The following is a 13,357-nucleotide window of genomic DNA, read 5'->3' on the forward strand; positions in this document are numbered from 1 at the left end:
AGAACCCAATATTCTCCGACGTAACGTTGGCACGCGCAAGCTGGGTGGAGCGACGATACGCTAGCAATACGCGAGCACTCTATAGTTTGACGGCAGGCGCGACCAGCGTCCGTCGGCGTGGCCCGACGGTAACCGGCACGAAATGCCACATGCTGCAATTCACGCCATTTTACCAAGACAACACTGCATCTCACTCTTTTCATGACGGAGGGACGCTGGACGGGTTGAAACGCGCATGCGTCAAAGCAACGGAGTGCGGCACATGCCTGCTAGTATACGACAGGACCGGCGCCTGGCGTGGCAACGCATGCAGGCGTTACTCGACGAAATGAACGCCGGCGAGCACGCGCACCGCATCAAGTCGAAATGTACTGGCGCATTGACTGTAGCATGTAGCCATGTTCTCACATGACGCGTATCTCATGATTATCATGTTTGCACCAGTCACATACCTTCGTCATCCATTGGCGTCATGTAATACCAAATTTGGCATATGGGAAGCTACCCAAACAGCCGCGAGCGCATCATCAGTGTGACATGTATTCATGTTGCTACATGAGACGCATATCGTGATTAGGATGTGTCGTTTATCTATGTCGTCCGTTCACGTCGCGTTATACCGAGTTTGGTACATTTGAAGCTAGCGAAACGATCATCATGAGCGTAGCACGTAGTCATGTTTTTACATGAGGCGCATCTCATGTTTATCATGTTTGCACCAGCATCATACCTTCGTCATTCATTCACGTCCCGTAATACCAAATTTCGTATAAGTGAAGCTAGCGAGCATGTAGTCATGAGCGTGGCATGTAGTCATGTTGTTACATGACACCATGTCCAGATTTTCATGTTAGGTTCTGTCGCTTGGGTTCGCCATGCAATCATGCCACACCATACCAGTTTTGCAACATATCTCGTTAACGAAACCACCGCAAGAGCTGCAGGGCCATGAAATGTGAATCATGAAATTCATGACATACATGTCATGATTTTCATGTTATGACTAGTCAAATATGTTCATCATACAGTCATGTTGTGCCATACCAAGTTTGGTATTGATACCGTCATTGAAACGGCCAGGAGAGCTAAAAGTCGTAGGCGGCTAGATAGATAGATAGATAGATAGATAGATAGATAGATAGATAGATAGATAGATAGATAGATAGATAGATAGATAGATAGATAGATAGATAGATAGATAGATAGATAGATAGATAGATAGATACGCTCAATGTCACTGAAGTTCGCTAATAAATGCTTCGCATTTAAAAGGCTTGCAAAGAGTGGCTTCCAGAAATGCAGGACTTGCACCCGCCACGGTGGTTACGGTCGACTGCTGACCTAAAGGTCGCAAGATCAAATCCCGGCCGCGTTTTCGCTGGAGGAGAAAGTGCTTGAGACCTGTAAACTTAGATTTAGGTCTCGTATTCACTAACCAACCTCAATCTTACTTCAAGTTTTCTTTATCGGTTTCAAGCCTTTATTGCGCTAGATGAACAAAGTAAGTCAGTAAGCACGAACCAATATTGTTGTTATTTTTTACCATGTTACCGTTTCTATGCCCTTATAACGCACGTAGAAAGTATAAATGAACTTAAGGTTTGTGAGTAAGAGCCTTTGGTGCACTTTGAAGAACCCTAGGTGGTCAGAATTTCTGGCGCCCTCCACTGCGGTGTCTCTCATAATCATATAACGCTTTTGGGACATTAAAGCCCAACAATTATTATTATTAACAAAACAAACAGCACAACAACGGGGCGTATGGTAAAGATGGCAGAAAAAAAGCTGCAGCCCATCTGTGTACTGTGTAAACTTGAAGTTTCCCACAGCATTCTACTTTACCCGAGTTTTGTCTCGTCAAAGTGAAGTGCATCTGGTTGAGGGCATGCTGCGCTTCGGTTGTCACGTCAAGCAAGCGCTCAGCGGGCCAGGTCGTCGGGCGAGGGCGATGCACAGCTGCTTGGGTCGTCAACTTCCTCGAGGGAGCGATGACCCGCTCCAACCAGCCACGACGGAAGACGCGCGCAAAATGCGACCGGATCAGGTCCGGGAACCATGGCGTTACCGATTCCTTGGTTGCGTTTTAGAATAGCAGTAAATTGGGCGAAATCGTCGAAATATTCAGGTCAGGGAAACGGCGCAAAGAACAACGACCGAGCGCGTCAGGGCCTCAGGCACAGCGCTGATTGTCGCGTGTTCGTGCAGCACAACCCGAAGTTTTCTTTAAAGATTTTCTTCCTCCTCCTCCTCCTAGATGGCAATGACAATGCCGGTTACCACACCAGAGTGATAGACTGTGACTGACTGCGTGTTTATGGGTGTGCTGTGCAATCTTTCTTTGTACTTTTTTTTCTCTCTCTTTAAATTTTCCCCTTTCCATTCCCACGTGTAAGGTAAAAAATTGATTATCCTGGACTGGTTAACCACCTTATACATTCTTTAACATTTATTTTTGCTTGTATAATTTAGGTTGTGCCTGAAACACGGCGTCTATGTTTTTTTTTCCCTCTAAATCTGTGGTTTGAAGCATCGGAGCATACAATCCACAAAATCCTCGGTATGCCTAAATATAAGCGCAATACAACTCGTCAACTGGACACTCGCAATACAACTCTGTGCCCGAATCATCAAATTGGGCTTTAAGTGCATATACTTTCACGAATAACGTGCAGAAAGATAAGAACTCCAGGAAGGAAAAACAGTGAACAGAAAGAGCGCCGAGTTAAGGCCCAAGCGCATGCACGCGATTTTCGAGTGATAGCGACAGTGACAAACTTGCTCCGTCGCGTCGCGACGGCTGCAACCACATGTCGGCGACAAAATGTCATTGCTGCTAGATTGAAAACTATCACGTGCATATCTATGAATTGAGAAAAACAGTTTAAAAGTAGATCGATGACAACAAGCCAAAGTTGTTACTGTCTTGTGTGGCATAAGGAAACCACAAAAGCGTTTCATGACCTTCTTTTTTTCCCGCAATATTTGGTTTAAACACGACAGGGTGTCCAGAACGCACTTCGCATGACAATTTCACATTGCAGCAGGCGGCCACAATTGTCACAAGCTACCATTTAAACATCTAAAGATACATTCGATAGCAAGGTTTACGACAAAATACGGCCGTTGTCTCACTATCCACGTGAAGAGCGAATGTAAAAAAGGTGGTGGATACCTTGCATTCCTTCTCGAAGTGCGCGTGGATGGCAAGCATGGAGAGCAAATTTCAACCGAAGCGAGGACCAGGGGCGCAGCCATGGGTGAAGCCATCTTGCCGGAAATCGTCACGCTGGCTTCCGGGCGACAAGCGACCTTTTCTAGTATTCCAGAAACGCGTGACGTCACAAGCGGCGGCGACGGATGGGCGTCGGCAACAGCAGACCATGTCGCTCGCCGCTGTCGTTGGTCGTTGTCGCTCGAAAATCACGTGCATGTGGTTGGGCCTTCAGTATACGGCATCTGCATGTACAGGCTGATAATTCCACTTGCATATGCAGTCGAGAGCGTTGCAGTCGACACTGTCACCGTCCACTGTTGATACTTTTCATTAGCTACAAGCTTCCGTTTATGCTCGAATAGTAACACAAGGACATATGGTGCAGTGCGATGATTATGTGGGTTCAGGCTTTTAGACACAAGGATGGCGTAACGGAAACGCAGGAACAAAGATGGCGTAACGGAAACACAGACATACACACTTGAACAGCTTCCATTCTATGTTTTTTAACTGGACACAACTTATTTTGCGGTGAGCGTCAGTTGGAGCGAAGGTGTGGCACACACACGGCATGTCGGGCCACTCGGCAACGCGGCTACACCGTTGGTCCAGGCATGCGTCACGACAGACCGAGATGCTGTCACAGGTCCCATTAATTCGGGAGGCGATCGCCGGGCTAATTCCAAGGGCCGAAGTATCGGCCCCCCGAACCACACTACGAAAGCGTGGACAATTTAGAAGTGGTCCTTTTTAGCGCGCCAGCGGACGCCGGCTGTGGCCCAAAGAACAAGTCAGAGCCGAGAGTTGATAAACAAAACAAGATTATATTCTCAATACTGGCAGATCAAAACAATACACAAGTATGCACACTCCACCATAGTTGAGTACAATATGTCACCAATCAAACAACGTACTACACAGTGCAATCAGCCGCACTCGAAACAACGGACACAGACAACAATACGCACTACAATGCAGTCGCATGCATTGAACAACCAAGACACTTAAGGACTAAAGAGATAGAAAACCTATTCAGTCCAAATTTCTTGGAACAAAAGTCTGGATGATACTCTTCCGAGAATCACTCACTCAAAGTCCAGCGTTGTTGTCGTTCCGCTGCCCCCGAAGTTTCTCTTCCAGGAAACCTCTGTCGTTCCGCTGTCCCCGAAGTTTCTCTTCCAGGAAATCTCGCGTCTTCAATTGGCCACTCTCCAAGCTTTTGGCCCATTGGCCACACACGCAGCTGTTGCCACACGTCTTCGCTCGATAGCGGTAGACAAACACTCTTGCCTGTAGCTCGAGTCGTCACCCGTCAGGTGGAAATCATCTTCTTCTCCTGCTTTGTCTCTGCGGACAAAACCTTCGCCGACTACATGGCGGAATCCCTACGCACTCTGGCGCTAACTTCCATCTTCTCCTCCCTTGTCCCGGAAGACAAAAGGCTTCGCCCACAAGGCGGTACACCCTACGCTCTCTGGCGCATACTTTCTTGTTATCCTGCTGTCCCATCTCCGCTGCTCGATTAAATACCTTCCGCGCGAGATTCCAGAAAGTTCTCATCATTTCATCGGCGCGATGCGCAGCGAAGGCTGGGGGAAAGCGCGAGACGGTACGAGGGCCGTCCGCGACGGATGACTCAACCCGGCATCACCACGCCCCTTTCCATCTAGAAAGTTCCCGTGCTTGCTCGGGCGCCGATGAGAGGAGGTTCGTCGGCGAACCCACGCTTCCGATGGAGAGAGTCGCACGCCCGTGGAGTCTTTAGATGTTTGTTTTCTTTTTTTTCGTCGACTTCGCGGCGTCACACGGCGTTTCGTCGCGAGAATTTGGCGGCGCGCCCTTTTTGAGCGCTCGTTCTGTGACAGATGCCGTCTACGAGATTTCCCTGGGCTGTGGCAAGTCCTGATTGATTGATTGATTTGTGGGGTTTAGCGTCCCAAAACCACCATATGATTATGAGAGACGCCGTAGGGGAGGGCTCCAGAAATTTTCACCACCTGGGGTTCTTTAACGTGCACCCAAATCTGAGCACATGGGCCTACGACATTGCCGCCTCCATCGGAAACGCAGCCGCTGCAGCCGGGATTGGAACCCTCGACCTGTGGGTGAGCAGCCGAGTACCTTAGCCACTAGACCACCGCGGCGGGTTGCTGTGGCAAGTCCTATATTGGACAAACGGAACGGTGCTATAATAACCGCCTGAGGGAGCATGCATGTAAAAAAAAAGAAAACAGACGGTGCACATATTACGACACATGTTAAGTGATGATCATGTGTGCCAGGTTTTGAGCAAGTTGAGATAATAAGCAATAGCAGGGATCAAACGGCGAGGGAGTTATTAGAAACGTTTTACGTTACAGGGAAAGGGTCCGCCTGTGTCAGTGACACATCAGTTATACTATATATGAATCTGAGTTATACTTTATTAATACACAGCTTTCCGTTGACATCTATGACATCACTTTACGTATCTGCGCATGCTCGAAAGTTTACATGGCTTGCTGCACTTTCTGCTAATAAACAGTTCGTAGTTGGTGCTCATCTAACTTACTTCGTTTCTCGTCATGTTCCAAGCATTTCGATACAAATAACATGTTCAGCCAAATCACGATGGAGGCCCGCAGCTGGAATGGCACGGAACATTGTCCAGCACAGTAGAAGCACTGGACACGGCTCGAGCGCACTGGAACACGCCGACTTTGGGTGAACACGGGATCCAGAACACGAGCCTTGAGTAGCCGCACACTCGATCGGGAGCGCGGCTCCCCCCGAGCCAGCTCAGGCTAGTGATAGGGCCGACTGTCCAGTGCGAGATCCACTCATTGGCAGCGTTCACTGGCAAGTCCTAAGCTGTGGCGAGGTGGCTGACACCTGCCACATCGTTTGGGCTGGATTCCGGGCCGACCGGTTGTGCCCTCACGATCTCCGACGTCAGCGTAGCTCTGGCTGACTCGGCTGGCCCTATAGGTCATCTCCTGACGCCGATCTCCGACGACAGCGTAGCTCTGACCTACTGGACTTGCCCTACGCCATCTCCTGACGCCGACAAAAGCTCCCGCAAGTGGTGCCCCGTCCTCAGACTCCTGTGACCGTGTTTCCATCTTTCCTATCTCTCCTATCCCTCATACGTCCTCGCTCGTTGTCCTAGTGCATCTCTCTCTCTCTCTCTCTCTCTCTCTCTCCATATATATATATATATATATATATATATATATATATATATATATATATATATATATATATATATATATATATACACGTACCCTTTTAATCCTTCCTCACCCCATTCCTTGTGAGCTACTGTTGAGGTGTCGCACCCTGATGCAGGCAGTTAGGAGGCTCACTTTTCTCTTCTTTTCCCTCTTATAACCACTTCTCGTTTGGGCTTGCCAACTCAACTCAGCTCTTCCCCTCAAGCTTAACCCAACCCGAATGGAGTGAGAGGCGACCCTGTTCAGTTGCTAGGACTTTAAGGTCCAAATGGCCCTAGTCCGGAGGGCTAAGCTAGCGTCCCGGAATAGGGGCTCCACGTATTGTCGAGCCTCTAAAGGGCTGACCTCTTTTTTTTTTAAATAAAGGTTTTCATTCAAATTGAATTAATCAATCTCACGATCACCATCGTAAACTCGCGCACTTGGCCCCACACTTCTAGTGCGCTGAATTATTATCAGATGCAGTTTGACTACGTTTGGCAACATTATATACGGTGTCGATCTCTGCGCATTTTGGCATAAAATGACAGCTGAAGCAGCCGGCTGACGCTCAGATAAGTCTGATTCAGACTGCAACAGTGATCGACCACGACCTTCGCATTCAACAGCTTAGTTTTTGTGCGTACGCAGACAATAAGTTCAGCGAGCATCAGAGTGCGAAGGGTAACGTTCGCGAAGACTGTATATTTGTACTGTCTTGATTGACTCTTCTAATATTGGTCATGCGGTGCCAAAGATCACGCCCTACCCCCCCCCCCCCCAAAGGAAACGAAGAGGTGAAAAAGTTACACAAATTACACAAATCACAGGTTCATTTTGTTTTCCAAATGCTGACAGGAGCTTAACTGGATAAATACGTTTCACATCACGCTGATTGAAAGAGACGGTTTATCATAGTGATAAAATTGATTGATATGTGGTGTTTAACGTCCCAAAACCCAAAACCATCATTGAGAGACGCCGTAGTGGAGGGCTCCAGCAATTTCGACCACCTAAGGTTCTTTAACGTGCACCCAAATCTGAGCACACGGGCTTACAACATTTCCGCCTTCATCGGAAATGCCGCCGCCACAGCCGGGATTCGATCCCGCGACCTGCGGGTCAGCAGCCGAGTACCTTAGCCACTGAGACCACCGCGGCGGGGCCGTAGTGATGAAATTATCGGTCTCAGAATGTACGTACGTTTTTGTCAATATAATAGCAAGATACTTTCCATATTACTTCTCTCATATTGATAAGTAACACCTGTGGGCATCTGTTCTCGCGGCCCCCAACCGCTGACTTTAATTATTATGATCCTTGCTACATGCCTGTGGTACTGGCTGCCTGAATTTTTCTGTTGCTGCCAATGTATTGTAAATAACAAAATAAAAAGCAAAATGCCAGTGTGACGTAAGGTACCCTACCCGAGTTAGAGACCAATGCCACTTCCCCTCGTCGCATAGATCACCCGCAGGTCGTAAGATAGAATCTCGGCTGCGGTGGCTGTATTTACGATGGAGGTGAAAATGCCGTAGGCATGTGTGCTCAGATTTGGGTGCACGTTAAAGAACACCAGCTACATGGTCTAAACCAACGGAGCCCGCCACTACGGCGTCTCTCATAATCATATGGTGATTTTGGGACGTTAAACTTCACAAATCAATCAATCAATCAATCAATCAATCAATCAATCAACTAATCAATCCATCCATCCATCAATCAATCAATCGCATATCAGGGCCACTTACAACTCGTGACCACCATTCAACGAATCCAACCGCAATCTACTGCAGGGGAAGAACCATTCATCTGACCCTCGTGACTCCATTCGAAGACGTCACATTACCCGCAGTCGACGGTGACGCGCACGCGTAGTCTAATGTGTCCTTCGCTTTTTTTCCCCCTCGATTGCGTAACAAGTTACAGAGAGGGCAGCACGTCACGTGCACTATACGCTACGACACCACTGCGACGAAGGCAGCGGGTGCGGAGAAACGAAACTTACTTCATGTTTTTCACTATTCCCACCGTCTCACTTTCAGCTGATTTCGCTCAGATACAATGTCACGCGAACGCGGTGTATCTGCAGTACGCTTTTTTATATTTCTTTAACACGAGCAGTGGAGCGTCGCAAGCCTTTATCAAGTAACGCTGCGCGAGTAAAGGAAAAAAAAAAAGCGGACTGCAGATACCCCGCATTCGCGTGAAATGGCGCTAGTAGCTATAGTCCGAAATGGGACCTTCCATTAGGTTCGGAGGAAGATGGAAGCTTTAGGCGATGTGAAATCTTTGAATGGGGAATGTAGAACCTGAATTTGACATTTCAGCAAGAGACCTTTGTCTTGCCCTGATGAGGACAAGGTCTCTTTTGTCGAAACATTGGCCCCAGCTTCTGTATACCTTATTCAACAGTTTTCACCGTAGTAGTAGCAATAATAATAATAATAATAATAATAATAATAATAATAATAATAATAATAATAATAATAATAATAATAATAATAATAATAATAATAATAATAATAATAATAATAATAATAATAATAATAATAATAATAATAATAATAATAATTGATGGGTTTTTACGCTCCAAATACGATTATTAGGGAGATCGTAGTGAAGGGCTCTGGAAATTTTTACCTTCCGGGTTTTTTTTAACGTCCACCTAAATTTCAGTGCACCGTCCTTTTATCATTCTATCGCCGTCGAAATGCTGCTGCGGTGGCCGGGGGGATTTGATCCCGTGTTTTCCGGATCACTGACAAGTTTACGGATACCGATTCTATAATACAAGACTGTACGAACGCAATGACTTTTTTTTTTTCTTTTCGAAAGAGCGTTAAAAGTATGTATTACCGGCCAGTGTCACACGGGGCCGATCCGCAATTAGGCTCGATCAGGATCGGGGATTGCTGCACGGTCACATTTAATCACGATCAGGGCCAATCGTTATCAAGGTGATCTCAATCTGGCGTTGTGGTAGCGGTTTGGCTGACGCCGGCGCCAAACTTGTACCGGGCTACGCTGTACCGTGTAGCAACGACATACAAGTTGACTCCGATCCAGAAGCCCGACCCGGATTGGTCCTGATACCAACCTAAGGTTATCGTGTGACCCCGGTATAAGAGAGCAAGTAGATTTAAAAAGAAACAAACCACTTTAATGAAGCAGAACCTTACAGCTCCAAGCAACTTTACTGCAGTGAAAAGGCTGTGCCGAAAACAATTCAGTGCGGACCTCAAAGCACGTTTTCGTTTCAGAAACTGAACAGTTCGCCTCGGTGGAACAGTGGCTATATAACGAGCTCAGCTGCTGACCCGAAGATGGTGGCTTCGGCCGCGGCGGTCGCATTTCGATAGAGGTTAAATATTTGGGGCCCGTGTAAAGAAGACCAGATGGTCAAATTCCCGGAGCCCTCTACTATATACGGTGTCTCTCACAATCATATCATGGTTCTTGGACCCCAGATATTATTATCGGAAACTGAGGAAGGCGGTCTTCGTGTCTCACGTGCCTTCGAACCACGTGTTCATATCACACACGTTCTCCCCGTTCATCATGACAAATGTCTCTCTCGACAAACGCCTTTGCCCTGTATCGCCCCTGTTGCCAAGCGTATACGTTTGCGGCTATAGTATACGCCACAGTATACGTACAGCGTCGCGCAACCACTCGCGTCACATTCAGCAAGGCACGCGAGCACTAATAGGCGACAGCGCTCGCGTGTCGCACATCCTGGAAGTCTATCAAGAAGCGGTCGGGTATCGCACGTGACGGGTACAGTTCTCATGAAATATTGCGCCGCGAAGAGTCCCGCGACGACGTGATCTCCGCATCCGTCACGGATCCTTTCGTCCGGTATATAGGTGGCGTCACCGTGCGATATCGCACGGTTGCGCGATCTTATCGTAACGGAAATGGTAGGCGTAGCGTCAAGGAATGTGAAGAAAGGAGAATGGATCTAGAAACGAGTAGTGACTGCTCATACTCTAGCTGACATTAATAAATGGACTTGAGTAAAAAGCTGGACCACGTAGAGAGAAACTTCTTTGGGTGGGGGAAGGAAGGTGGTTACTTATTACATATCCTCGTGCATGTGTTTGCACGTGTACGTCTACACACCCACACGAGCAAAATTTGAAAATTTCGAGTGACATGTGTAACCTCCAAGGGCAAAAAGAAAACTGAATGAGCCGGCAAAAATCAGGTGTTAAGACATCTTACTCGAAATCAAGAACAAACGTTTCGAAAAACATGTGTGACTAATGGACTGATCGATGTCCGCTCATTTTTTTTTCTTTTTCTGCCATTGTATCCTGAGGATGCCAAATGCATAGAAGGCGGAATGTTTGTCCTTTTGTACCTTAATAGCTGCGTACAGTCGAAGTAACACTACGAGAATCAGTTGCAAAGAACTTAAAAAAAAAATGATTCGCTAGAGCACTTTATGACCTAAAGCCGTTCCGCGTGGTTTTTTTCTAGCCACCCGTTAAAAATTAGCTCGGAGCCTCAGAAAGAATGCTCCCCCAGGACACCGAGAACTCAAGTGACCGAAAACATCTTTGTACCCCCCCCCCCCATCCCTGACCCTCCCGAAAACTCGGTTGCAACGTGATTGATTTACAACACGCAGTTTGCAAGTAAGCTCCGAATATGGTCTTCTGCACGGAAGATGTTCCTCTTGGCGACTTCTTTCCCTGTTTTACGAGGGGAGCTGTACTGTGAAAAGTTGAAAAAGAAAAACGATACGGCAAAGAAGAAAGTTAGAATGAGTGAAAAGCATTTCACATCGGTCTTTAATGAATGTTGCTGTTGGACAATTTTTTTTATAAAAAAGTAAAGTATCTAGTTATAAAATAAAGTATCTAGTTACCTCTAACGCGTCGTTAGCAACTAGTTACTGCCCAAGACTGCTTTCATGAAAAGCAAATGAAAGTGCATCAAAACATCGGCAGTGCAATGACACTGCACTACGATTCACGTTGAGCGTGGCTGCTTCGGTGTCCCGCGTGTTGTTATGAACGATAGTTATAGCGCGAGAACAAAACGACGACACAGAGACAAGAAGGAGACGAAGGACATGAGTCTCTGTGTCCTCGTTTTGTTCTCGCGCTATAACTATATCGTCATGCCATACCAACTAGCCCAAGCTGCCACACTTGTTATGAACAGCACGCATCACTGAAGGCTTGAACTAAAAGAAACACCTTTACGGCGGATTTTTCGGCGTTATCCAGATACCGCGTTTCCCTACTCCCGGCGTCAGCGCACCCATCTGCCACAGCAGCGAAAGACGAAAGTGTCCTATAGTGTTCCCTGTAACTGGGGGCCTTCAACTAACGTCTGGACATCGCCTCTGTGCCGTAAGAGCACACGTAGAACTTTACTTGCTCGTGATGAAGTGGCAAGATTGAACCGACGCGTTCTTTGTGGGAATGCTATTTTCTCGCCTAATCACTGCAATCCAGGTGTTTTTTTCTGCCATCGTCTCACGTGAAACAGAACGTTTTCACTTGGAATAGCACGTTAGCTTCGAATTGCGGATTGCATACTGGCTGAGCATTGTCGGAGTCACGAGCACTTCACCTGAATAATTTCTATCTACAGGAGAAAAAAAAAAGAAACACAAGCAGCCGCGGTCAGCAACGCTGGCGGAAACCACACTGAAATGAAGTAAACGGGAAGTTTGCAAGTACCCGGTAAACGCACAATGTTGCCAGAGAACGGCAAGCACTGGCGAAACCATTTATGAAGTTTGCGCTGTTTTGTGCTTGTTGTCGCGTTGTTGGAAGCTTCCCTTTTTCTTCGGCAGGGGAAAATAAACAGATCGGGATAAAGCGCAGTTTTTTGCTGCGACGGGATGAGCAATAATATGACAGCTCCGACGGCATCATCACGTGCACCCTCCAATAATCCCTCTGCCAGCTGTGATAACCACACGTGTCGGTTCAAAAAGTGGGTTACAAAAAAAATGTTGAATGAATTAGAGAGCAGGAATGGCTGTTAGAAAGCAGCGGGTTCATCTCGCGACAGTATACAATACACACAGAAAACATCCAGTCGCTGTCCGGGTGTTTTTCTATACCTTCCAGTGCGTGAGTTTTCCATTCTCGAGCACGCGGAAAGAACAAGCCAACCGAAAACAGCGACACGTGACGATGCCCTGTTCGCTCTCGCTTTTTTGTCACGTGGCCGACGACTTGAGAGCGGAGCGGTACGCAACGACTGTACGCAACTTTGCGCTCTATTACTTTCAGGTCACGAACGGCGTTTCAGTGTGACGTAGAGTTCCTGACTGGAAAGCCGCCGCACTTATCGAATCAGGGGGACGGTGAAGGAGCGGGCTGCGCATGGAAGCGTCGCGGCTACGGTCCAGCACTTCCATACAGGTGCGTCTTCCAAGTCCTCATAACAAATGCACAGCGTATACACATTTACGTCAAACGGCAACACAAAGGGTCCGCTTCATGAAGGCGTGCTTAATTATTCAGGGGCTGAATTCACTTAACTAAATTCGCAATTCTGTTTTCCGATTGGTCAGCCTAATTCCCTAGGAATATGTCCCGCATCACGATTGGCTGAAATTTTCTCCTACAAAACTCCTTAGCGTGAGGCTGCTTTGTGAATAGGTAAGGTTGCGTATAGGTAGGTTATGTTAGGTACATTTAGACGGGCTGTAACTGTTGGTGTATACAGAGTTACATCTTTTCTGTCGAGGCTATGCTGAATCATTAGGAGAAAGAACAGCACTAAAGAGGCATGTGGTATGCAGGCCGCATGTTTGATGTCGTTCCACTAAACACTGTCAACGCAATGGGAACAAGACAGTTTTCTGTGTCTTTTTTTGGGCCTTATCTTGCCACCTTCGTTTACATGGCTGCGCCAGAAGTGCAGCTAAATTGTCAGGACTTCTGAGCCCCCTTCCTCTGCACATACGTCCTTGTCGCCA

The 13,357-nt window shown here is 47.2% G+C and overlaps 1 protein-coding gene across 2 annotated transcripts in view; it reads left to right on the forward strand.

The window, feature by feature from the left end:
* LOC119170411 (choline/ethanolamine kinase) overlaps positions 1–13,357 on the forward strand; it is a 116,072-nt gene that overhangs the window by 15,807 nt on the left and 86,908 nt on the right. The window contains exon 2 of one of the 2 annotated variants that reach the window (XM_075875871.1): positions 12,666–12,797. The exons of the other annotated variant lie outside the window; for it this stretch is intronic. Coding sequence (XP_075731986.1) covers positions 12,666–12,797 — 132 coding nt within the window. The remainder of the gene's footprint in view (positions 1–12,665; positions 12,798–13,357) is intronic. 2 annotated transcript variants of the gene reach the window in all.

The sequence above is a fragment of the Rhipicephalus microplus genome, chromosome 2 (assembly GCF_043290135.1).
Source record: "Rhipicephalus microplus isolate Deutch F79 chromosome 2, USDA_Rmic, whole genome shotgun sequence".
NCBI lineage: Eukaryota > Metazoa > Arthropoda > Arachnida > Ixodida > Ixodidae > Rhipicephalus > Rhipicephalus microplus.